The sequence below is a fragment of the Bipolaris zeicola genome (assembly GCF_000523435.1).
Source record: "Bipolaris zeicola 26-R-13 unplaced genomic scaffold scaffold_12, whole genome shotgun sequence".
Lineage (NCBI taxonomy): Eukaryota > Fungi > Ascomycota > Dothideomycetes > Pleosporales > Pleosporaceae > Bipolaris > Bipolaris zeicola.
In genome coordinates, this window is record NW_006912061.1 from 84,063 (window position 1) to 106,271 (window position 22,209).

General features: G+C 54.1%; 11 protein-coding genes across 11 annotated transcripts; 4 read left to right on the forward strand and 7 right to left on the reverse strand.

The window, feature by feature from the left end:
* Window positions 1-146: 146 nt before the first annotated feature.
* On the reverse strand, window positions 147-4,374 carry COCCADRAFT_1476 (uncharacterized protein; the record flags this gene model as incomplete). Its single annotated transcript, XM_007709822.1, has 7 exons — window positions 147-275; window positions 374-1,031; window positions 2,248-3,121; window positions 3,173-3,496; window positions 3,591-3,792; window positions 3,849-4,047; window positions 4,106-4,374. The coding sequence occupies 7 exons, from the start codon at window positions 4,372-4,374 to the stop codon at window positions 147-149; spliced, it is 2,655 nt and encodes an 884-aa protein (XP_007708012.1).
* A 1,052-nt stretch (window positions 4,375-5,426) lies between these two features.
* COCCADRAFT_22791 (uncharacterized protein) lies at window positions 5,427-5,948 on the forward strand (the record flags this gene model as incomplete). The annotated part of the gene is made up of 1 exon (XM_007709840.1): window positions 5,427-5,948. One exon carries the CDS (start codon window positions 5,427-5,429, stop codon window positions 5,946-5,948), a length of 522 nt encoding a protein of 173 aa, XP_007708030.1.
* A 1,906-nt stretch (window positions 5,949-7,854) lies between these two features.
* On the reverse strand, window positions 7,855-9,897 carry COCCADRAFT_85023 (uncharacterized protein; the record flags this gene model as incomplete). The annotated part of the gene is made up of 3 exons (XM_007709908.1): window positions 7,855-9,599; window positions 9,647-9,817; window positions 9,867-9,897. The coding sequence occupies 3 exons, from the start codon at window positions 9,895-9,897 to the stop codon at window positions 7,855-7,857; spliced, it is 1,947 nt and encodes a 648-aa protein (XP_007708098.1).
* Window positions 9,898-10,380: 483 nt separating this feature from the next.
* On the forward strand, window positions 10,381-10,882 carry COCCADRAFT_22793 (uncharacterized protein; the record flags this gene model as incomplete). Its single annotated transcript, XM_007709841.1, has 3 exons — window positions 10,381-10,383; window positions 10,475-10,758; window positions 10,858-10,882. 3 exons carry the CDS (start codon window positions 10,381-10,383, stop codon window positions 10,880-10,882), a joined length of 312 nt encoding a protein of 103 aa, XP_007708031.1.
* Window positions 10,883-11,378: 496 nt separating this feature from the next.
* On the reverse strand, window positions 11,379-14,029 carry COCCADRAFT_22794 (uncharacterized protein; the record flags this gene model as incomplete). Its single annotated transcript, XM_007709842.1, has 6 exons — window positions 11,379-13,370; window positions 13,424-13,431; window positions 13,481-13,598; window positions 13,652-13,684; window positions 13,734-13,772; window positions 13,826-14,029. 6 exons carry the CDS (start codon window positions 14,027-14,029, stop codon window positions 11,379-11,381), a joined length of 2,394 nt encoding a protein of 797 aa, XP_007708032.1.
* Window positions 14,030-15,025: 996 nt separating this feature from the next.
* On the forward strand, window positions 15,026-15,563 carry COCCADRAFT_43775 (uncharacterized protein; the record flags this gene model as incomplete). Its single annotated transcript, XM_007709909.1, has 2 exons — window positions 15,026-15,166; window positions 15,417-15,563. Coding segments are annotated over 2 exons (288 nt in total), but the record flags the coding sequence as incomplete, so codon positions are not given.
* A 489-nt stretch (window positions 15,564-16,052) lies between these two features.
* COCCADRAFT_33139 (uncharacterized protein) lies at window positions 16,053-17,510 on the forward strand (the record flags this gene model as incomplete). Its single annotated transcript, XM_007709862.1, has 1 exon — window positions 16,053-17,510. The coding sequence occupies one exon, from the start codon at window positions 16,053-16,055 to the stop codon at window positions 17,508-17,510; it is 1,458 nt and encodes a 485-aa protein (XP_007708052.1).
* Window positions 17,511-17,944: 434 nt separating this feature from the next.
* Window positions 17,945-18,442, reverse strand: COCCADRAFT_22796 (uncharacterized protein; the record flags this gene model as incomplete). Its single annotated transcript, XM_007709843.1, has 3 exons — window positions 17,945-18,037; window positions 18,119-18,231; window positions 18,334-18,442. The coding sequence occupies 3 exons, from the start codon at window positions 18,440-18,442 to the stop codon at window positions 17,945-17,947; spliced, it is 315 nt and encodes a 104-aa protein (XP_007708033.1).
* An 800-nt stretch (window positions 18,443-19,242) lies between these two features.
* Window positions 19,243-19,586, reverse strand: COCCADRAFT_33141 (uncharacterized protein; the record flags this gene model as incomplete). Its single annotated transcript, XM_007709863.1, has 2 exons — window positions 19,243-19,315; window positions 19,378-19,586. The coding sequence occupies 2 exons, from the start codon at window positions 19,584-19,586 to the stop codon at window positions 19,243-19,245; spliced, it is 282 nt and encodes a 93-aa protein (XP_007708053.1).
* A 469-nt stretch (window positions 19,587-20,055) lies between these two features.
* On the reverse strand, window positions 20,056-20,717 carry COCCADRAFT_22797 (uncharacterized protein; the record flags this gene model as incomplete). Its single annotated transcript, XM_007709844.1, has 2 exons — window positions 20,056-20,361; window positions 20,445-20,717. The coding sequence occupies 2 exons, from the start codon at window positions 20,715-20,717 to the stop codon at window positions 20,056-20,058; spliced, it is 579 nt and encodes a 192-aa protein (XP_007708034.1).
* A 181-nt stretch (window positions 20,718-20,898) lies between these two features.
* Window positions 20,899-21,195, reverse strand: COCCADRAFT_85063 (uncharacterized protein; the record flags this gene model as incomplete). Its single annotated transcript, XM_007709910.1, has 1 exon — window positions 20,899-21,195. The coding sequence occupies one exon, from the start codon at window positions 21,193-21,195 to the stop codon at window positions 20,899-20,901; it is 297 nt and encodes a 98-aa protein (XP_007708100.1).
* Window positions 21,196-22,209: the final 1,014 nt, after the last annotated feature.

Below are 22,209 nucleotides of genomic sequence, written 5' to 3' on the forward strand. Positions count from 1 at the left end.
CTCTACTGTTGAGAATATATCAAAGTTCAGTCTATCTTCACTTCGCATCCATCCTCAAATCAAGTCGACAAACATTATAAATTAGTCTCCGTCACGGGAATTACTCACAAGTATATACGCCCTTCCCCACCTACATTACCGTAGATTCAGAGAAACACAAAGCCGGAAATAACAAATTGATTATCAAAGTTCCAATGGGGGTGGGCCTCCAGGCTCTCATGCTCGTGATACACGCGCCCGCCATATGCGAGCCGGATTCTGGCAAAAGGGTCGAGCTATGGACTTGGTTAGTTTGATCGAAAGACGGAAAGTCTTGTGTAAAGCCGAGAGAGAAACGAAACGATATGCAAATGTAAATGTAAAGAAGACATACCTTGGCCTCATCCTTGATCTTCTCTATAACCTTCGCAACACTCTCCTTCCTATGCACCCGAACCGTCACATCCTTGGAATCATGGCTCATCCTTACTCTCACATTCACTTCCTCGTCGCCCCCCTCCTCTTCCTCAACCTCAGCACCCACCCCCTCCTCCTCATCGTCATCCTCTTCAACCACTCCCTCAGGCTCGACAACCACCCACTCGGGAACCTTGTACTGCACGCCGGTGGCATCAAAAACCCCGCGCCATACTAATCCCGACGGACACGTGCACCCCGTCACATCCAGCATCGTTTGCGCCTCTTGTAGCTCACCAGCCTGCAGGTGCTGCGCCGCCAGACGAATAGCGCCCCATATCTCAGGCGACCCCGTGACCTGCGTATCCCACCAGTCCTGACGCTCTTTCTCCAGGCGCGCGCGCGTCCACTTGAGCGCCGTGGGATCTGTCAGCGGCTTGACGCGGGAGCTGGGCTTCGTGGTTGCGGCAGCGGCAGCGAGGGTGTTGGGAAGACGAGAGCGTTGGAAGGGCTGAATGGGTTTCAGCGGGATGTTTGGGCGCTCGATGGCCTGCACTGGAGGCGGAGAGGAAGAAGAGGAAAGAAGCGCATGGTTGCCGTGTGAGATATGCGATGCGCGCGGCGAAGTGGACGGACTGCGTTGTGTCGAGGGTGCAGTAATGTTGTGGCGCGACGACGACGAATGCGCTCGCGCGGCACCTGGTGCTTCGTCGGTCTGACGAGATGCGCAACAGCCCTAGATGCAAGGAAAAAACACGCTCGTCTTAGACTTGGTATTCATGGTAATGTTTGCGTGACTCGCTAGGCGACTAAGGAAGGTTTTCGTACCATGTTGGAATTAGGTGCCCGTTGCTACCCCTCAATCTTTGCCTGAACAGGCAGTCATTCGGGTCATCTAGCAGAAAGTTTGGAGATATCGTTCTAGCGATATGATTGGCGTGTGTAGATGTGCTTGCAACAATTGCATGCGCATATTGGCTCTCGGATGGAGAGGGTAGGAAAGTTGGAAGGGCCGGGGCTGTGGCGAGGCTACTCCTGTATCGGGGGCGGCATGGAGATATCGATCGATGGACGCAATCCTTTGGACCAAGGCTGGACGATGTCACGGTCCTTGTACCCTTTGCCCCGTGACTCCAACCTTGAACCGGCTATCCCAGGCTTGCTGTGTGTGCATGCCTAAGGGACGGCCCAGGCCGGTCAAATTGGTCTCGTGTACACGGACTGTCTGCATTCAGACTCTTGATGCATTGTCGATCGACGTACGCAGTCATCCGTCGCTGCACAGCCTGCCGGCATGTACCGCGCCATCACCACCAATTCGTCACTAGGCCAAGCATCACGACATAAAAAAATCAAGGATTTCAGAGCAAACGACAGTGTATTAGAGATTATTACGTCGATGTGTGCCCTAGTGGCCGCTTGTGTACACCTAACAAGGCTGTACGCAGAGGGTATCCGGGGTATTGCGCGATAAAACAAGTTGCGACCAAAACAGCCAATGGTATCAAAAAGGAGAGAAACAGGTGCAGTGGTATCAGTCTAAACAAGCAGTGGGCATGAAGCAAAGAACAGCCAAAAATGGACGCCTCCAACATGTCAATGCCACACAGATGGTGATCCACGCGGAAAGAGTGACGAGGAGTTGGTCCAGATGCAAGGAAACGTCGAACAGAGTCAAGGAAAGTTTGGTCCAAAATGCTACGCCTCGAATCTAGTAAAAGACACAAGGCACATTTGGATGGGTATCGGGTTGGCCGTACGGTCAAACAAGGGATTTACGGTGTCTTTGCTTTTCCGTCATTCCGTCGTGGCTGTCGTTGCAGAGGCTGACATCTTCCCACCAGACCTTACGCAGTTGTAGCGACAGTCGGGTTGGCGCTTTTCGAAGCATCGCCCACACTGTTCTCAGCGGGGACTTCAGCGACGGGGGCAACGGGAGCGGCAGCCTCCTCCTCCTTCTTCTCCTCAGCGACGGGAACGGCAGCGGGAGCGGTCTCCTCCTCGACAACCGGGGCGGGGGCGGCAGCGGCCTCTTTCTTCTCCTTGTTGGCCTGACTCTTGTTGCCAGTGGCCTTGCTCAGCGAACGACCAAGGTTGCCGAAGAAGGACTTCCTCTTGTCCTGCTTGGGCTCCTCAGTGGTCTCTGGCTTAGCCTCAGTGGTGGCGGGGGTGGCCTCAACAGCCTCGGTAGCGGCGGGGGCTGAAGCATCCTCGATTTGAGGAGCGGCATCGGCCTTGGGCTCAGGAAGCTTCTCCTGGGCGGCGGGTGACTTGGCGCGGTCCTTGTTGCCAAAGAGCTTGCCGAAGCTGAAGTGCTCCTTCTCCTTGGATGGGGTGCTGGTTGCAACGACGGGCTTGGTCTCGTCCTTGTTCAGCTCAGCAGCGGCAGCCTCGTTGGCAGAGGGAGCAGCAACGGGAGCAGTCTCCTCGACGGGCTTGACGGGCTCAGCGACGGTCTCGTTCTCCTTGACAGGAGTGGCAGCAAGACCAGCCTCGGCCTCCCTCTTCTCAGTGGTGGGCGACTTGAGCTTCTCGACAAAGGTGCCGAAGATGGAAGCACGCTTGGTGGGCTTGGGCTTCTCGGGGGCAGCAGCGGCGGCAACAGCGGGCTCCTCAGCTTTGGGAGCCTCCTCGATGGGAACAGCCGCTACGGGGGCAGCGGGCTCAGCAGTGGTCTCGGCGGGCTTGACAACATCGTTGGCGTCGACGGGAGCAGTGGTGGGGACTAGACATTGTTAGTCAAAAATCACATGCAGTGGTGTTCAATTCAACTCACTCTCATCGAGGTGAGGAGCAGTGGCAGCGGGCTCTTCAGCCTTGGTCTCTGGCTCCTCCTTGACGGCCTCGCTCTCAGTCTTGGGCTCCTTGTCCTTCTTTCCGAGGAGTCCGCCGAGGAGGCTGGCGCGCTTGCCACGAGAAACAGAGCGAGACTTGCTCTTGGCCTTCTTTGCCTTGGCATCATCAGAAGATGAGCTGGAGGAAGATCCAGTGCGAGCTGGGGCAGCGGCGGGCTCAGAAGCCTCGCCCTCAGCGAGCTTGGGAGCAACGTCCATGCTCTTCTTGGGAGCGGCGGTAGCGCCCGCTAGCGCGGTGGGCTTGCCTGCGCGTTGTTAGTGTTCTGCAGGTCGAACGGCTAGATCGCCCACTAGCGGCCTCACATCACGAAGGATGCGAGGCACGACTCATTTACGTACCAATCTTCTCCTTTGCCTCCTTGTAGCTCTCGCTGGACTCGATGGTGTCCTTGGAGGCCTTGGCCTCGGTGATGGCCTTCTCAACGGCGACAAACCATCCGTCGCGCTCGGCAGTGGTCGAAGCCTCAAAGGCGTGCTTGTGGCCAGAGAGCTTGAATGCGAAAGCAAGAGCACCGTCCTTGGCGAGATCAGTGGCGTAGGCCTGTTCACGTGTTAGTGGGGAGTGCATCGGCGAATTTGTTCAGGGCGGGAGCGTACCAAGTTCAGGACACCAGCGGGCTGGTCCTTCTTGTCGGCGTGCTTGACGAAGAAAAGGAGACCCTTTCCAGTCTGGCTAGACCAGGCAACGGTGGGGTGAGCAACCTCGGGCTTCTCACCACGGAGGTACTCGCCCAGGCTCTCAGCGGCGACGGGCTCCTCGCCGAACCAGAAGAACTTCTTAGCAAAGCGGAAGGCGCTGTTGGTGGTGGTCAGTACAATGTTTGTCAACAGAAGATGCACACGAGCACACTTACTTCTTCAGGCCAGGGGCCTTGTAGCCGAGAGCACCGCTGTAGATGGGCTCGACAACCTTCTCCTCCTTTGGCTCCTCCTTGACAGCCTCGTCGGCCTTGGTCTCCTCAGCGGCGGCAACAGGCTCCTCCTTGGGTGCCTCCTCAGTCTTGGGCTCTGTGACGGGGGCGACAGTGTTGTCGGCGGCCAGGACTGGGGCGGGGGCAGCCTCAGTGGTGCCGACAACCTCTGGCTGGTCGACGGTCTTTGGTGCTTCGACTGGGGCAGACATGGTTGTGGGGGGGTTTGCGTGGGCGAAGAAAAAAAGTGTGGGTGAAGGGGTATCTGGGCGAAGAAGAGGGGCTTTGGGGGTTTGTGTATTACAAAGGGAGTACAGAAAGGGAAAGTTCCAGGCTCGCAAGGTGCAGCGGCAAACAAGCAAGTTGGAACCTCGTGAGGCAAGGGAGCGAACAGCGGTGTAGGGAGGGAAGAAGGATAGGAAAAACGTCGAGCAGTGATGGGGTGGGAGAACTTTAATGTGAAGGGCGGTGTTGCTAGGTAGGGGTCATGGTGCAGGGGGGCAAGCAACGAAATTGGTCTTCGCGGCAGCACGTCCACTAGGCGGACCCGCCTGCAACTAGCCTGTCCGAATAGCACCCTTTGCCATGTTATGCAATGCTCACGCCCTGAAACACTATACTGTGCACGCCGACATTGTCTTTTTTGGCGCCGATGGGTGGGCGAGGCAGATGTCTAGCGACTACTTTAGTTGGAGGCAGCAGTGGCAGTTGGCGGCGGGCGGGCAGGGCAGACACGGGGCGGCAGGTTGCGCGATGGTGATGGCGAGGGGCATGGCAAGTGTTGGGCAAAGGGTGGGAGGGTGGTCACGTATCGGATAAGGTTGGGTAGCCGGGTAGCCAAACAACATGGGCGTAGCCAGGTCGCATGATCGCGCTGCCCCTCTTCCACCAGCTTGTTTGAAGCCATGAGCCAACCGCCGTTGATCCAGACGCCTTTTTTGCATGGCTCACGAGACATGCGTTAGCCTGCAGACGTGATATCATGGCATCGCCTCAGAGTGGCCGCCCACCCAAGGCCCGGCACCTCCGCGTATATGCTATGTGTGTGTGTGGATGGATGGATGGAGGATGGATGGATGGATGATGGATGTACATGGATACATACATGTGAACGTATCGAGATACATACATACTGCATGTATTGTATGTGTTGTGTGTACAGAGTACTATGTAGACACACACATGTACTATGACCATGTCAAGGTGCGTACATGCTTACATACTACTACACGGTACGTGAGTAGTATGTACATGCAGTACTCACATGGCACCACGTGCAACACCATCATCATCATCATCACCACCACCACCACCACCACCACCTCCGCCATGGCCAGGCAGGTCTGCACAACTCGAGTCGAACCTTGACGCGCCATTGCCAAGGCCCGTCTTACATGTGTACACAGCACATCCACGGCGAGGCACTTCTAGCGGCCCTGCATGCACAACGAATCGCCAGTCTGCCGCTCTCGCTCTCGGCCCAAGCGCTGATCCCCGTTTACAAAAAGCCCATCAACCAACCCTGGCCATCAAATTGGCTGCTCTCGACACCTGGCAAATGCAGCCAATGCAGCCGAACAGCACGACGAGGCTACTTGGTGCCGCCGCGAACTCATCTTCACTTCTGCCTCCCACGAACGGCCCCTCTGACACTGACATGCACATGGACCCCCCGCCCTGCCTGCCCGCCTGTCGTCAAGTCACGTCAACCCACGCACCGGCAAACGGCACGCCACCATTGGCCCTCCAACGCCCAAAAGCCGCCAAATTTGCCCATCGTACTTGAGATTTGCCCTGATTCAGGTCCCCGCACAGGAGCGGGTGGAGTGGGAAAATTGCTGCAAAAATCTCGTCTGACTCTTACCCACAAAACACAGGTCCCCCCTCCCTCTGATCAGCCCAAAACACCTGGCCCATGTGAACTAGGGCCACTGTCCGGCTTATTGCGACCCATCCTCCCCCCTCACGTCAAAGGGGGGAGGGCAAAGGGAAACTCCTACCGTGCAAAAACCATCTTCCAGCCTGAGCATCCCCAATCGGACATTTGCCTGACATGTGCCAAAACCATATCCCATCTATCACTCCAATCAAATGCCCACCCTACATGAGACACCGCTACAGAAGCCGTCCATTGTGCATATCAGCCCGCCCGTTTAGGTTGATCTGCACATAGCCTCCTTTCATCTTGCGGCTGATTTTTCACTCCCAACCTCTCTCTGGGTGTGTGTGCCTCTCTGTTGTGTGCTCCGCTGCCGCTTGCTACATACTCATCCCGTATCCGCGGCACGCACGCACAGAGCCAGCCACTCCCACTCCACAATGGCAGATCTTCCAGAAGCCAATAATCTCTCTATAGTGCCGCGACGTCGTCGACATGGACCGACGCACGCACCCACCCTGTTATTTCCCGCCTATGTGACTGGCTCCCTCCCCTAACCCTCATTACCCCCCTCCCCTCACCGCCACAGCTAGGAAAAATGGGCAATCAATGTCGGACGCGCAAGAAAACTTTGGCGACAAGATGCAACGGGTGTATCCTGAGGGCCTGTGCATCCAGAGCGGCTCTGTGTTCAATCCCCACCCTCTTTTGGCTCAAAGGCTAATACTTGACTATGACTGATGCCGCCGCCCCTGTACATGAAAATGCATGGACATCTCATCTCCTGGCTACGAGCTGCGAACCACGTATATAGCCCATGGCAACGACATGCCTCTTGTCTCTTTCGTAACGGGCGCTCCTCTCCTTTTGCTTTTTCTTGACTGCACACCACGTATTACCGCGCAAGCTAGACGTTGACGTTTCAGCATTCCCCACACCCTGCAATCCCTCTTTCCTTCCTTTTGGCGCTCCTCTCCCCACACATAATCACCACCATCACACCAGCCTCGCATCACGTCTCTAGCACCGCTACACCAACGCACGCCGTCCCAACGATTTGGAAACCGACAATAACGCCACAGTAGCCTCTCTTGCTTAGGCCGGCGTACGTGCGCCCCGTCGCAATGGTGCCGCAGGGCGAACAAAAGAGCCGCATGCCAAAATGTTGACTTGCACGATGGTGGAGCCGATGCGTCCCTGACTAACAAACGCTACTTACCTACTCTGGTCTTTTTGGCTGCTAATACGCACGTGCGCGCCCTGCACTAGCACTCGATTCGACCAGACTCGCTACAATGCCAATAGTGAACTATGGCGTAGCGCTGTGCTTGTACCCCTTTCTTTCAACGGAAAAGGGCCACCTGCCACATGTGATTGTACGTACATATGTGTGCCCATTTCCCAGCCTCCTAAATCCAGCAACAACATGTGATGACGCCCAGTGAACACTAGGTTTTCTTTTTCTGCAGTAGACGTGCGAAATAAACGTTATAGGATGTAGTGTGAAACGTCCACACTACCTAAACGGGTTTGTACATACCCTTGCTTTTTAGGTCGTGTTGCTTGCTGGCTCCTTCCCCTACTGACACGCAATGACATCAACCCCAGTCATTCGTGGATACAACGTCTTGGGTAGACGCTCGCTCTACTACATTTACTCTACTGCATGCGAACCACCAAAAGTAAGAGGAGAAATATAGAGCAAAATGATAGGAAAAGAAGAGTCCGACATATCATCGCTACATAATACAAAGAGGAAAGCAGCATTAGTCGTCCATCTTCAATTCCCATGCCTCAATGGCTCCTTCCCAACTCACTCCTTCCTATCGTCATCTCTCCCCTCAACCTGCACTGCATCCTTCTTTTCAGCAGCTCTCTCTTCCATCCCGTTACTCCGTCTGCGTCGTCCATCAACATGTCCCACCATACGCTTCTCACCCGTCAAAGCATCATCACCACGACCCGCTTCCCGAGCACGTTGTAGCTGACCCTCTTCACGCTGCTTCTGTTTGCGCAACCGTGCCTTCTCCGCACCTTGTTGAACAACCACCTGTTTCTTATCCTCGATAACGATGTCTTTTCTCGTGCTGCCAGGCACCACAATCTGCCCTGCTGTTCTAGAGCCAAGCTCAATTTTCTTATATCTCACACTCCACTCACACACGCCTTCGGGCGCTCCAAACCCATCTATCCGTACATCTAGCGTCGGGAACCCCACCAGCGTCTCCAACCCAGTCTCGTGGTCCTTTCGGAACACAGCCGGCAGGGTATAGCGCACGTCAGATGGCCGGAGCAAGTCCAAGGCTGCCAAGATGAAGCGGTACGGGCGCGCACGGGTTACATCCAGCATGTCGGCTCTATTCTGCTGGTATGTGGGTAAGAGGTGAGCATCGGCCTTGTTAAAAATCCGAATAATAAGCCTGTCCCTGGGAAGAAGGTTGTGGAACCGGATCCAATAACGGCCGTCAAAGAGGCGGAATGGCTCGCTCCGAGAGGGGCGGGAGTTTGAAGACGGGGGATAAACGAGATAATTTGCAGCATCTTTCCTCTCGTTCGTGTCAAGAGGCTGCCGCGTGAGGAGCCATTCTCGCGGATGCGGCAACGATAGATCAATACCGTGTTCGTCATGCTCAGGAAAGGGAGTCCGCTGATCCCAGAACCGCCACCATACACTAAAGACACAGTAGTTCTTCTTACGAACTCCATCCCAGTGACCCACATCGTCATCTTCCAACTCCTCAAGCTCTGGGTAGATGCGATGTATAGTCGCCGCAAGCTGGCCGAGAGGCGCCTTGGCTCGTGGCGTAACCAATTCGGCGACCCGTTCCAAGAGGCCGTAGGCCGTATTCTTTGCCTCTATTTTGTCGGCAATCGTCTCAATTGGGCGCGGAAGGAGATCTGGGAAGGGTGGAAATCGGACAACCAAACAGCCTGTTTGAATGTCGAGTTTTATTAGGCATTTCTCAAAGAGCTCCTTTGCAAAATCCTTGTGTTTCTTGACACGCTCTTGCATATGCAACGACACGTCAACCAACGATCTGACGCTTAGTGCCTCTGGAAGTTTGTGGTTCTTGTAGATATGACGTATAGCGTTGCGAGACGTCAACGTCTGTATCTGGTTCGTCTTGTCTTCTGCCCAAGCAACGCCCTTCTCTTCGCATGTCGCAATAAGTCGTGCCTTTTCAAAATCAAGGAGTGGCCGCAAAATCTTTATGCCTCCCTGCTCAATGGGGAATGGGATGTTCAGACTGGGACGGGGCTTCAGTGGATTGCCACTATGGTACACCCCGTAAATGCCCTCGCACTCGGGTATCCATTCTTCGCGCTGCATAGCCTGGAGTCCCGATCGGAGCCTGTGATTTGCCATTCTCATCATGACTGTCTCGGCTTGGTCGTCAGCATGATGCGCCACCATCAGGCGGTTAATTTTCATGTCCCTGCATGCTCGACCGAGCGCCTGGTAACGTAGTATGCGTGCTTCCGTCTCAAACCGCTTGCCATCATGGGGATCAAAGTCTATGGGCCATGTGAGGGGAATTACAGTGGATTCGATACCAACTTGGTCAAGTCAGTACTTGCAGAATAGAGGAATGATGTGTGCCTACGCTTGGAGCGCAATTGCTCTGCCACCCAGCTGGCTTCTTCTGTGCTCTCCGGGCGCACTTTGTGATCTACGATGAAACCATGGGCTTTGGGCAATTCTGAGTCTTCTTCTTGGAAGTCTTTGTACAGAGCAGCTAATGCCATTGAATCCACCCCACCGCTTATGGCAATGCCTGTATCAGATGGTCAGCCAGACATATTGTGAACTACTTCCCACCATACCCACCCAAAGCCTGCCTGCTTGACCAAACATCCTGCGCACTATGCAAAGAATTCCAGTCTAGAGCCCGCCTGAACTCATCTTTTGTAACTGGCAAACCCTTTACAGAGCTGTACCGTCGCAACGTCCTCACCCCATAATTGACTGACGCAATAGAGGAACAATTCCTCAATCCGAGGACATTGCTTCTCCACATAAAGGCACCAAGTACCCACGTTCGTCGCGACAGCCGGCAGACAAACAAAATAATGTAGCGCGCGTAAAGGCACAAGAAACAATTACTGATTCTGGTAATGCGCGAGATGGATGTGTTTCCGCAGGTGATTCCGAGGTACTACGGTGCACGGACATGGAATTTTCTGGAAAGGCAAAAGCACAACATCCTCCAGTCTCTCTCTCTACAAACATCCTCCCAAACGGACCTCAATCTCTCCTTCTCCCCCCCGCTACAAAACCCGCCGTTTCAAGCTTCCCATAATACCCAATTCCCACCTACCTTTCTTCCAACCGGCCAAAATGGTAAGTCCCGGACGCCTATACCACCTGCCCGCACCACCCACCTCTACCTCAAGAATCATTTTTTTTTGCTAACAATGTCTTGCTATAACAGTCCACCATCAAGTCTATCCGCAGCATTGCACCCCTCCTCGACCGCATCCTTGTGCAGCGCATCAAGCCCGAAGCCAAGACTGCAACTGGCATCTTCCTCCCCGAGACGGCCGTCAAGGACCTCAACGAAGCAAAAGTCATTGCCGTCGGCCCCGGCGCCTTCGACAAGGACGGAAAGCGCGTCACACCCAGCGTGCAGCCCGGCGACAAGGTTTTGATCCCGCAATTCGGCGGTAGCCCAATCAAGGTTGGCGAGGAGGAATTGAGCTTGTTCAGAGACCATGAGTAAGTTTTTCTTTGCGCCCTTGTTGGAGGTGGTTGGGGGAGCATATTCCAAGGGAAGATGAGGAAAATACAGAGCTAACGTGTGACTTTTTTTTGCAGGCTGCTGGCTAAGATCAACGAGTAAATGGAAAGAGACTCTTGTGTAGCATAGCGAGTGGCTTCGCATGAATTCCACTTGTACAACTTTTTTTGTATCAATACCCCCTCTTCCCCTTCCCAGACCAAATTATACGCCTTCTCCGCCGCCCGCTTTCCAGTTTGGATCCCACAAAAAGTAAAATTCCATACGATGCGACTAGTATGATTGCTCGGGGGACCCCGTCGTAGTCATATATATATATATAATTCTGGCTTGGGCAAGAGAAAAAAACATACATACTTTTGGTGTCTGGAAAGCGATTCCTTCAATGCATGTATTTAACAAAGATGAACGGGTTCGGAATGGGTGGAATGGGAGACACGAAAACGAACGAACGAACGAAATGAAATAAAGGAAATCTCTGCTCTAATTGCCAAACATGTATATTCATCATTACTCGTGATATATGGGTGAGGTGAGTAAAACTCGACTTCTACCCAAATGAAAGTTTATCTCGGGGTATCGATACAAAGACGTCTACCTACCAAGCCGAATTGCCGCCACCACCACCACCCCACTGCCTGCCACTACCCCCAGACTGACCCTGATCATACGAATTATACGCCCCGCCCTGGCCATAACCACCATAATTACCCTGCTGTGGCGGCGGCTGACCCTGATATCCACCCGGTGCAGCCCCATAGTTCTCATAGCCCTGCTGATAACTTGTCGGTACCGCATAACTCGGTTCCTGGCCCTGACCGCCTGAGTACTGGCCGTGGGACCATCCGTAGCCGCCTGCTGGGGCCGCGTTGCTGTATTCCGCGGGAGGCTGGTATGCTTCACCTGCGTAGGAAGACTGGTAAGGGTGGAAGTTGGCCCATTGGGTAGAAGGTTGAGGCGAGGGAGGGGGACGGTAGGCGAATCCGGTGGGAGAGGCAGGGCCTTCGTCGCCGAATTCGCGGGACTGGCCAGTACTGCTGCCACCTAGGCTGCTGAGCATGCCACCAAGGGGACCGGGGACCATGCCACCTAGAGAGCCGAAGAGGTTGTTGGAGTTGCCAGAGGGTTTACTCGAGTGACCGCCGCTGCTGTGGCCTTGGAAGCTGGCTACACCGGCTGCGCCGTGGGAGTGGCCGTGGGAGTGGTCGTGACTACCACTATGGTTGTGACCTGCTTTTACCGACTCCGAAGAGAGAACGTCGTTGAGATCCTTTCCGTGGTAGTTGTGCGCCCAGTTTTTGACTACCTCGAACATATTGTTGTGGACTTCACAGTAGGGATCCCGGAGAGCAGGGTGGTGGAACACGCGGACGACGTCGTCCAAGACTTGGTCGACGGGAACGTCTGGGTGGTCCCATGCATAGATGACGCGGGGCGCGACGTATTGCAGGATTGCTACGGCTACCTGACCGGCAGGTGGGTTGAGAATGTTGGAGAAATGGTCCTTGGATAGCATGCTGTGCGTGGGGTTAGTCGAGGTAGGATCCGTCCAGACTTCAAACTGGTGCTTGGCTGCCGAGTCAATGACAGCTGAGGAGCCGCTCTTCAGCTGGCCCGATGCCGTCTTGATGATCGGGAGGATAAAAGGTGCAAGCAGCGACAGCACGAAGATAGTGACGCGCTCGGTGATGGTCTCGATCAATTTCTCGAGTCCAGGGATCTTGGAGATGATGTTCGAGATGCTACGAACAACGTTATCCCTAAAGACCAGGATAGGGTAGATCTTGGGAATGATAGTCGCAGGATCCGTGTTCGTTCCTGGAATATCTGGTCCTGGCGGTCCACCAATAGAGCCGGGCGGGGCATCAAACTGATCAGGTCCGGCTCTGGAGGAGCTGTAGTCGCCAAACCCGGAGCGGGAATTCTCTGCAGCTTGTGCATCTGATGAGGCCTGAAGACTCCGTGCCTGGTTGACAAGGTCGCCAGTGCCTGGGACCATGTTCAGAGCATCAATCAAGCCACCACATGGGTCAGATCCTCCAGGTCCACCGGATCTCTTGCCATTGGACGCAACTGCATCCACAAGGGCAGTGTTGACCTCATCGATCTCGGTCTGGGTGATATGATCATTTGCTTCTCCTAGAACAGAGTGGAAGAAATCAACACCGCCAAAAGTGCCTGTGACAAGCGGGTAGGTGTGCTTTCCGTTGAGATTGATGGCAGTCTGTACGCCAGTATGAGGGAATACGTTGGTGTATCCAAGTTCCCGCAATACCAGCTCCGTGTAGTTTGTGTGAGCGCCGTAATCTTCGAGGCAGTGTAGTCCTTGGCCAAGACAACGAAGCGCTTCTGCTAGGTCCTCGTCTCGTCCTCTCTGACCTTCAGGGCCGTGGGTGTATAAACGACCAAAGTGGATGGCCCGCGCAAATGAATATTTTACATATCCCGAAGATGTCGCCCAGTTACCCCGCTCATTAGCAATGTAATTTTTCATTCCCGTCTCAGGATCAACGGCAAGCTCAATTTCTGATACCGGGCCACGAAGACGTGGATCATATTTGCGAGCATCCTCATTATCAGCATAGTCTTTCTGTGACAATATTAGAATCAGTAAGAACTTGTTTGTGTCTTGTATAGGCTTACGGGATTGTCTGTCTCGTTGTTAGCATGTATACTTGTGACTGGGCTGGCTTCGCTTACCGATGTGTTCTTCGGGTCTGTAGACGCCTAATCTCTCGGCTGTGACCTCAAATTCTCCAGTCGCATAGCCGAATGACATGAAAGACAGAACCCAAACCAGAACACGGATAGTTTCTCCCTAATTATCGTCAACATGCTGTCATGTATTACGATTATACTTTTCCGGCGCACCTGGACTTTGGCCAATGTACCAACATCAACAGCCTGAAGGAGTTAGCACATCCGTTTTATTTTCGTGACCTTGCCAACTTACCTGTGAGTAATCGCGTAACCAGTTACCAAAGTACACACGCTGCGCCTAATGTCAGTATTTGCAGTGGGTGTGACATGCGGGCTTGCTCCGACCTTGATCATTTGACTCTTCCACTTGTGTCCCTTCAAGCAAGCGACGGTCGCAAGCATATCCTCAATATCTCCATGGCGCCAGTTTTTCCCCTCAATTTTGGAGATGGAAGCGATATTGCCGGCGCCAAAGGCATCGACGCTGGATGGCAGCAGGACCAGGATCGCAAGGGCGACGAGCAGCAAGTATTTGGATGAGACACCCATTTTTGCTAGAATGACAAAGGGAAAAGGTAGGTGTAGGAGGAAGAAGAACTTGTAGATAAGTCGAGTGACAGTTGGAAAGTGCTGACCACTTATGCGCCACGCCGTCACACGGATAAGGCGGTGCTTGTATGACGCCACAAGTCACGACGACCCACCTTGTGATTCCAAAAAGAACAAAAAACTGGCGCGCAGGTTGCTAAACACGGTGTGAATGGATTTCACACAAGTAATGCTAGTTTCATAATACCCACATCTGGTGAGGCTTTGCTGCCCAACGCACCGTTAGGTTGATTGCGCCACAACTGCCCCACTTGCTGTGCAGATGATGCAGTGAAGGAGGGGCCGCGAGCATGAGGGGCAGCTTTTCAGCTGAAGTGAGCAGCGCTTACGCCCAGCAATAGTGACCAACTAATAACATCCAGCTGAGTGCATCTCGCTGGTACTCTAATGCTGCCTGTCGTTGGCGACGTTGCTGCCTAGCGAATATGTCGGCGGTAATAACTTCCTTTCGATGCGACGCCAACGCGTTACATCCTGACTTTCTCTCGTACAGCCAGTATGGAGCATGACCAACACGAAATTGAATTGCCTCAATTAGGACATCAATCTTCAGCACCGCCTAATATGGATGCCGAAGCTGAATCAGAAGGACGTTCCTCCACGCCTGAATCGTTGCGCCAATTATTCCTCGACTACGACAGATTCTACTCTGCTATTGCACACGGGGATATCGAGACAGTGAAGGCTATGCTAGACGCTGGTGTGGACATTGAACGCCAAACAGACGATGCAATCACACCACTAGTTATTGCCATTCAAAGACGCCACGCTGACATTGTACAGCTCCTGCTGGAAAGGGGTAGCGATGTGGACAGCCCAGTCCGTAACATACTCCCAATATTCCACGCAGTTCAGGCATCAGAACTTGCGCCTCGCCTCATTCAGCTGCTCATTGACCATGGCGCTGATGTACAGGTTATTACAGGGCCTGCAAACATGACCGCCTTACATTGGGCGGCTGTTGAGGGCATGGTTCATGCTGTTGATTTCCTTATCGACAAGGGACTAGATGTTGACCAGAGATGCAAAAGGGGAAAAACTGCTCTTGTTCTTGCTGCAGAGAACGGACACACGACGGTTGTCAAACTACTCCTTGCAAAGGGTGCAGATCTCCATGCACGCAGTGGGAACGACGGCACTGCGTTGATGTGGGCTGCGAGTTGTGGGCATGTAGAGACTGCGAGATACTTGATAGAAGAGGGCAGCAGACTTGAAGATCGAGATGAAGAGGACTTGAGTAGGTCTAGAAACTGTTCTGAACTACTGCTGGACCTGTCTAACACCACTAGCCGCTCTATCAATTGCCAGCAACTCGAATCATTTGGAGATGGTAGAGTTGTTGATTGAAAAGGGTGCAGACGTCAACGCGTTGAGCACCGAACCGAGAAAGTCCACCCCGGCCGTATGGGCAGCAGTCTTAGGATATGACAAAGTACTCAAGACACTGATAAAACACGGAGCGGATCTTTCAGTTACCTCGAATGACGGGGTGACTCTAATCGATGCCACTCTGAAGAAAGGCCGTCTCAACACTGCGAAGACATTGCTCGAGGCGATCGGTGGGCCAGACTACCCAAAGGACAGTGTAGCACTCCAAATCGCTGTTGTAAACTGCGCTGCTGGAATGAGACCTCTGATAACAACTGTCTCACTAATGTTCCCGCATATCAACACCAATGATACCCCGGCGGGGAAATGGGACTGGATAGAATGGGTGCTCGACCAAGGCGGAGAGCTCGTTAAACCAATGGCAATATTCAAACTGTTGCAGTTTGCACTATATAACGGAGAACTCGGTATAGTAGCTGAGCTGCTCAGACTGGGTGTTGATCCAAATACGACTGTCTTCAACGGGGATACGCCACTCCATGTCGCAGTAGGCTGTAACAACAAAGACCTTTTGCGTATCCTTCTTGATTCCGGTGCTGATCCGGCTTTGCCCTCAAAGGACGCTGAGAACGAAATGATCACGCCGCTACATCAGGCTGTACTTCAGCTGTCTGGTGATCCGAAAAAGGACACTTCGATCGTTGATATGTTACTTGCGACAGGAAAGTGTAGGCTCATGGAAGGCGAAGATATAAGCTCTACTATTTTCGTCAACGTACTGCGTAGATTTGAACGTTGGGAAGATGGATTGGCCAAGGAACTAGCATTCCGAATGCTAGACTCAATATCGGACGTCAACGAGGACCGCTCCGAAGACGGTTGTACGCTCATGCATGCTGGATACAATGAGCCTGAGCTGATAGACAAGCTCCTGCAGAAAGGTGCTGATATCAACGCCAAGAACAAACACGGCGTGACACCTTTTCTCATGGCTTGTAGATCGGAGCCAGGGGTACTTGAATTTCTGGTCTCGCGAGGTGCTGATGCATTTGCTGTCACCATCAATGGCCGTTCAGCACTGCATTTCGCCGTTGATGGCCGTTCAGCACCGCATTTCGCTGCTGCCAAAAGTCGTACAGCAGTACTCGAGTACCTCCTCAATCTGGACGTTGCAGGAAAAGGCAAATTGGATATCGAAGCCAAAGACAACGAGGGACATACGCCTCTAATGATAGCAACGGGAGGATTCCACGAAGAAGCAGCACTGTGCCTGCTCGACCACGGCGCAGCACCCACCGGCCACTGTTCACACAACGGAAAGGACACAACACTGCATGATGCAGCCTACTACAGCATGCACCGCGTCACAGACCGAATCCTTGCAGACCCAGACTCAATCAACGAAATCAACACCCTCAATATCGAAGGCCAGAGTCCCCTAGCAGTCGCATGCAATGCACCCTCCCCTACCATCGTCCCCGCCCTCCTCTCCCACGGCGCCCACATCAACGACGCCAACCCCCTAACCGGCGCGACCCCCCTCCACATTGCCCTCCAACGCCCACACAACATGGGCCGCCGCGACTCCCACTATGGCGACCCAGCCTTAATCCTGCTCAACCACCCCTCCGTCGACATCACCCCCCGCGACTCCCACCTCCGCACCCCACTCCACCTCGCCTCCCTCCACCACAACCTCCCCGCCACCTCCCTCCTCCTCTCCAAATCCGCCTCCCCAAACTGCACCGACAAATACGGCAAAACACCCTTATCCTACGCCTCAAACCCCCACATCGCTCTCTTACTCCTCGACCACGGCGCCAACGTAAATCACGCGGAACCAAACGGCTGGACACCTGTACACAGGGCGATTGAGAGGTGCTGGGTCAATGCGTTTGAGGTGCTCGTACGGCATGGCGCGGATTTGGAGGCCAAGACTAACGATGATGGGTTGAGTGCGAGGGAGAGGATGAGGAGTATGGGCGGGTTTGAGAGGTGGGCTAGGAGGGAGGGCGAGTTTTTGTTTGAGGATGTGGAGATGGAGAAGAGGAGGGTGAGGGAGTTGAATGGGTTGAGGGAGGAGGGGGAATAAGCGTTTGTTCCATGTATATATGTGGTTCTTTTTCTTTTCTTTTTCGTTTTGTGTTTAGATACGCAATGGTTGTTTGGTAGAATATATATATGTGGAAATTGAAATTCTTAGCGATTCTTTGGTAAAGTATGTGAGTTGCTGTTGGAACGTAGAGCCATATCACATGTCATCGTCTGACATCAGGTACTGGTGGACTTGGGAAAAGGTAGCTAGCTTCAGCAACATGTGACAATGGCATACAGAGAGAAAGGTAAATGCAAATCATGTCATTGAAACATTACAAGACATCCCATTATTTTGTGTCGCTGTTTTTCCACCCAGAGCTCACATCTCAGGCTGTGCTACTGGGTCCTAGTTGGCCTCTGCCCAAGGCCTCCACGTAGGCGTCATATCCTCAATATTCTCAATGGCTCATACTCTATTCAATTCTTCCACTAGTGGCCGGGCTTGACCTTCTTGGCCTCTTCTTGGAGCTCCTTGATCTGTTGTTGGGTGTCCTTGCCCGTCTCAGATCGGTCTGCTTTGATCTGTGTATTTTGTCAGCCAGTGCTCTGATATCACCACATCGTTGTCTCCCAACGTGTGACTTAATGTCCAGGTAAACATACAGCGCTCTCGCTGTCACTAGCAAGTTGCTCCTCCCAGTTTGCCTTGCCCTCCTTTTGGTTCTTCAGTTGCTCCTGCTTCTTCTTCTCAATCTCTTCAGCACGGTTTTCGCTGTCTATCGGAAGGTCGTTAGCTATGTCTCGCTATTCTAATTGCCATTGGACGGCAGGTGCTCTGCTTTGTTGACAACGGACTGACGAAGATGGTGTGGACGTACGGAGGGCAGACTCCTTGCCCGCGGAGCGGACTGTTGACTGCGAGAAAGCTGCGCGCTGGACAAAGACAAATGGAGTGCGACGGGTCGCAAAGGCACGGATAGCAGACATGGCTAGCTTGGTTGTTGAGAGCGGAGACGGAGGAGTAATGGTCGTTTGTTGAGGGGTTTTGATGATCTAGCTTGACGCGTCAAGATTCAATTCCTTGAGTTCAATGGAGGGCTTGAATGGAAAGAAGAATGGATGAGTTTTATATCAAAAAGAAAAGAGTACAGATGAGGGCTGCAAACTTGGAAACTGGTATGCTCAAGAAGAAAGGATGGTTGCTCGAGGAAACATAGGTTCCTCGGTTAGTGGAAAGCTAGCATTCGAGAAGACGTCATAACATCATAGCTGCACGGCCGGCAATCACCATTACGACGATTCGCCCGGCGGACAGTAACCCCAACAGCAGGACGCTTATTAGTCAGAATGTTGTTTTGCTTTTGTGCTTGTGAAAGCACGAACGGAGGCATGGATGTGAAGCCTCCGTTGGTGCTTCTGTAGCTGCAGATGCTGCACAGGTGATCCCTCACCCCGCTCGTGAATGTGGCAGAAGAACCACGGTCGGCTGAGCTTCCCCCCTTGTGCCTGAATGCGTTGAACGTGGCGCATGCGGTCCATCTCCACGGGGTAGCCGCAGCATGGATGAGCTTCTGGTGATGGTGGGGGGGCGCCAATGTGCATGGCTGAGTTGAATGAGGGGCGCAGCAGTCGCTCTATCCATAGTAGTAGGCGGGTCTGGGCTACGTCGTTGTCCGCCCACCTCAGTGAGCCACGTAGTAGCCATTCACTCGCTCGACTTCATCACGATGCAGCACGAATTGAGACTTTTTTGTTTTTGATGTGTTAACAAAGTTGCGTTTCCATTCCTAGGATTCACTGCCCTCGAAAACGAGGCGTGTAATGTATGAGGAGAATCGAGCTCCCAAGGAAGAAATGATACTAGAAAGATCGAAGAAGAGATCGAAACCGCCCAGTCGAGGGCGTCGTATAAATCCTCATACAATGGAAATAAAAGAAAAAAGAGGAGAAGAGACCAACGAAAACGACCCTGCGCCAATGACTGCGTAGAATCATCCCAGCGTCGTACAGATGTTAATGCACCCAAGAAACCGATGACCCACAACACGCTTTGACACCGCCGCTTCGCAAGATCGCGCCAACAATGGTATATACCGACACCGCTTGAAAACCCCAGAGACCAACCGTACATAGGAAATCTACCCCTTTGTAGGGCGCCATGATAATGGCAGCCGGGCGACAACAGTGTCCAACAGCAACGCTATAGAACACCTACGCCTGTAACCAAAGGTTTTCAAAGTTTTTGAAAGGTATAAGAATAACCGAGAAATGCGACCCAGAAATAGAAAAACACCAAAGATGTGCAGACCGCCGTGAATGCGTTAGCGCTTGAAAGCAAGAGACCAATACTCTCTATCCGGAAATCATGTGTGTACTATAATTGCGACGCCGTGGCCGGTTCAGTGGTTAAGCCCAAGATGTCGAAGAAGATATCGTTGTTTATACAGGGAGAATCGATCGTGTAAAGTGGATGAGGCTCCGGGGATATCGAGAAGAGAGCGAGATGTTAAGGATCCAGGTAGCCACTAGCCCGGCAACAAAGGAGGAGTTGCAATGCTGACCGAACAGATGAATTGGTCTCGTGCCAGCAAGACTCTACTCTACCAGCGTCGCGACATGAACTGTTGCTGCATCTGTCGGTTGGGAGAGACGCTTGGTGGGGGGCTGGCAACAGTGCGTGTAGACGGGTCGACAATGGGGATGGCATTCCGGGTGCGCTGGGCTAGTGGCTGGTGTAGCTTGGTTTGCGAGTTGTTTTGCTGGAAGCCGACGGGAGTGTAGGGGTTCGGGGCCGAGGACAGGACAAACGAAGGGGTGGGCTGCAGCTGGTGCTGCAGAGGAGACTGCTCAGGCGATCCGCTGGAAAGCGAGGAGCGATCTGAGCCCGACGAGTGGATGGACTGCAGCTGTTCATCGAGTGTCAGCGCCTTGTTGGGGCGGATTCGACGACAGGGGATGGGTGGCAAATATCGTGAGGTAAGCGACTTACATCATCCTCGGTAAGCAGGTGGAAGGGGCAGAACATCTCGTCGTCCTCGATGTCAAACGACCTTGCGGCCTCGAAGTCGCGCTTGTATGCGATGAGCGTGGGCGGCTCGACGTTGAACTCCTTGGGGGTGCGGACTTGGCGGAACTGCTTGTTGTGCTGCTGGGCCGAGATGCGGGGGGCCCTTCGTGAGCGGCCGCTGTGGTGGTTGTGCGAGTGGGCGTTGAGGTGCTGGGGGTGGTGCTGCTGCGCACCGTAGTTGAAGAACTGCGACATGGTGATGACAGAGGGGGGATGGGCGATGGATGGGTCGGTCTGTTGTTGGGTGAGGGGCTGTAATGTGCGGTCCAGGGAGCTCGACCACAACAAAGTGAGACAAAGGAGGCTTGGCTCGGATAATGGAGGTGGGTTGGGGTAGGCAGGTGAGAAAGTCGGTCGAGGTGGGAGTGAGCAGGTATTAACTATGGGGGAGCTGCGATGCGAGGCTGAGAAGATGTATGTATGTATGTGTGTGAGAGAGAAGCGGAGGTGCGAGAGTGCGAGGAGGCAAGAAGAGCGAAAGGGCTGGAGAAGAACGGGCTGGGTCAGACGAGATGGGCGGGGGGCCGTGCGGCGAGCTTTTATGGGCCCACGCCGTTGATTGGGCGCGACATTTGCCACCACGCACCCCCTGTGCCTGAAGCGGCCTAGCCCGACATGGCCAACGAGCGCTATGGGCCGGGCGACCGCTCTGGGGCTGCAAAGGCGAGGTCATGGCAGCGTGGTGAAGTGGAAGCGCCGCCGCCCGGGGCCCAGGACACGGCGCTGGCTGGGTCGAGGGCGGCGGGCAACGAGTGGACAGCGAGCAGCCAGCAGGCCAGCATCCTCCACCGTTGCAGCATCGCCCATCTGCCATGATCCCAGCAGGCCCAGTATCGCGATCGCCTCGAGAGCCGCCGGCTCCAGGTTGCACCATCAGCACAGCAGCGCAGCGCAGCGCAGCGCCGCGCCGTGCACAGGTTCCCCCCGGTGGCTGCGCCCACCGACTGCGCAGGAGAACAAGCCCCAAGCGGCGCATTATCAAACAAGACTTATGCGACACACTGCGCTAGGACGCCAACGAGGCTGAGCAAGTGACCAACGCTGCCCGCGCCCTGACCGCTATTTTCCTCTTCGAGAGAGTCGACTTGCACATCGTCGCCAGGGGAATGCATGTCGCCAGCAGCTAGCAGCCTAGCACGCTGCCAGCCCGACGATGCGTTGGTCGGCAAAAGCATCCCGCAGCCCTTCTCCGTCGTCGACTTCAGGGCGCGTGCAACGCTAACGCACTGGCATGGCGGTTGAGGGGGGCGCTCCAGGGATCCGTGGCCAAGGCACAGTCCCTGCGGGCGCACATCGCTTCTGCTTTGCACACAGCTGGCTGGCCGTACTATGGGAGTCGAGAATGCCCGCGCTCACCTCACGCTGTTTGGTTATGGGCACGCAAACACTGGTGCTGCTGCTGCCACTACCCCCAGCCGCTCACAGCCATCAAACTCACGCCGTTGCACCCTCGCCCGCCCTCGACCACGCCCGCCCTTGGCCGCACACGCCCGCCCGCCCGCTCGCTCGCTCGAGATTCGAGACACTTACATACTCGGGACGGGGGGCCCGGGCTTGTTCGGAACACTGGCAGGACGAGAGTGACGTTGGACTCGTAGCCTGTCTGCCCCCCTCGCCCAATCACAGCGCGCAAAAAGCGAGACCAAAATAGCGCTCACTGGTTCTGTCCGGCCCGAGCGCGCAGCCT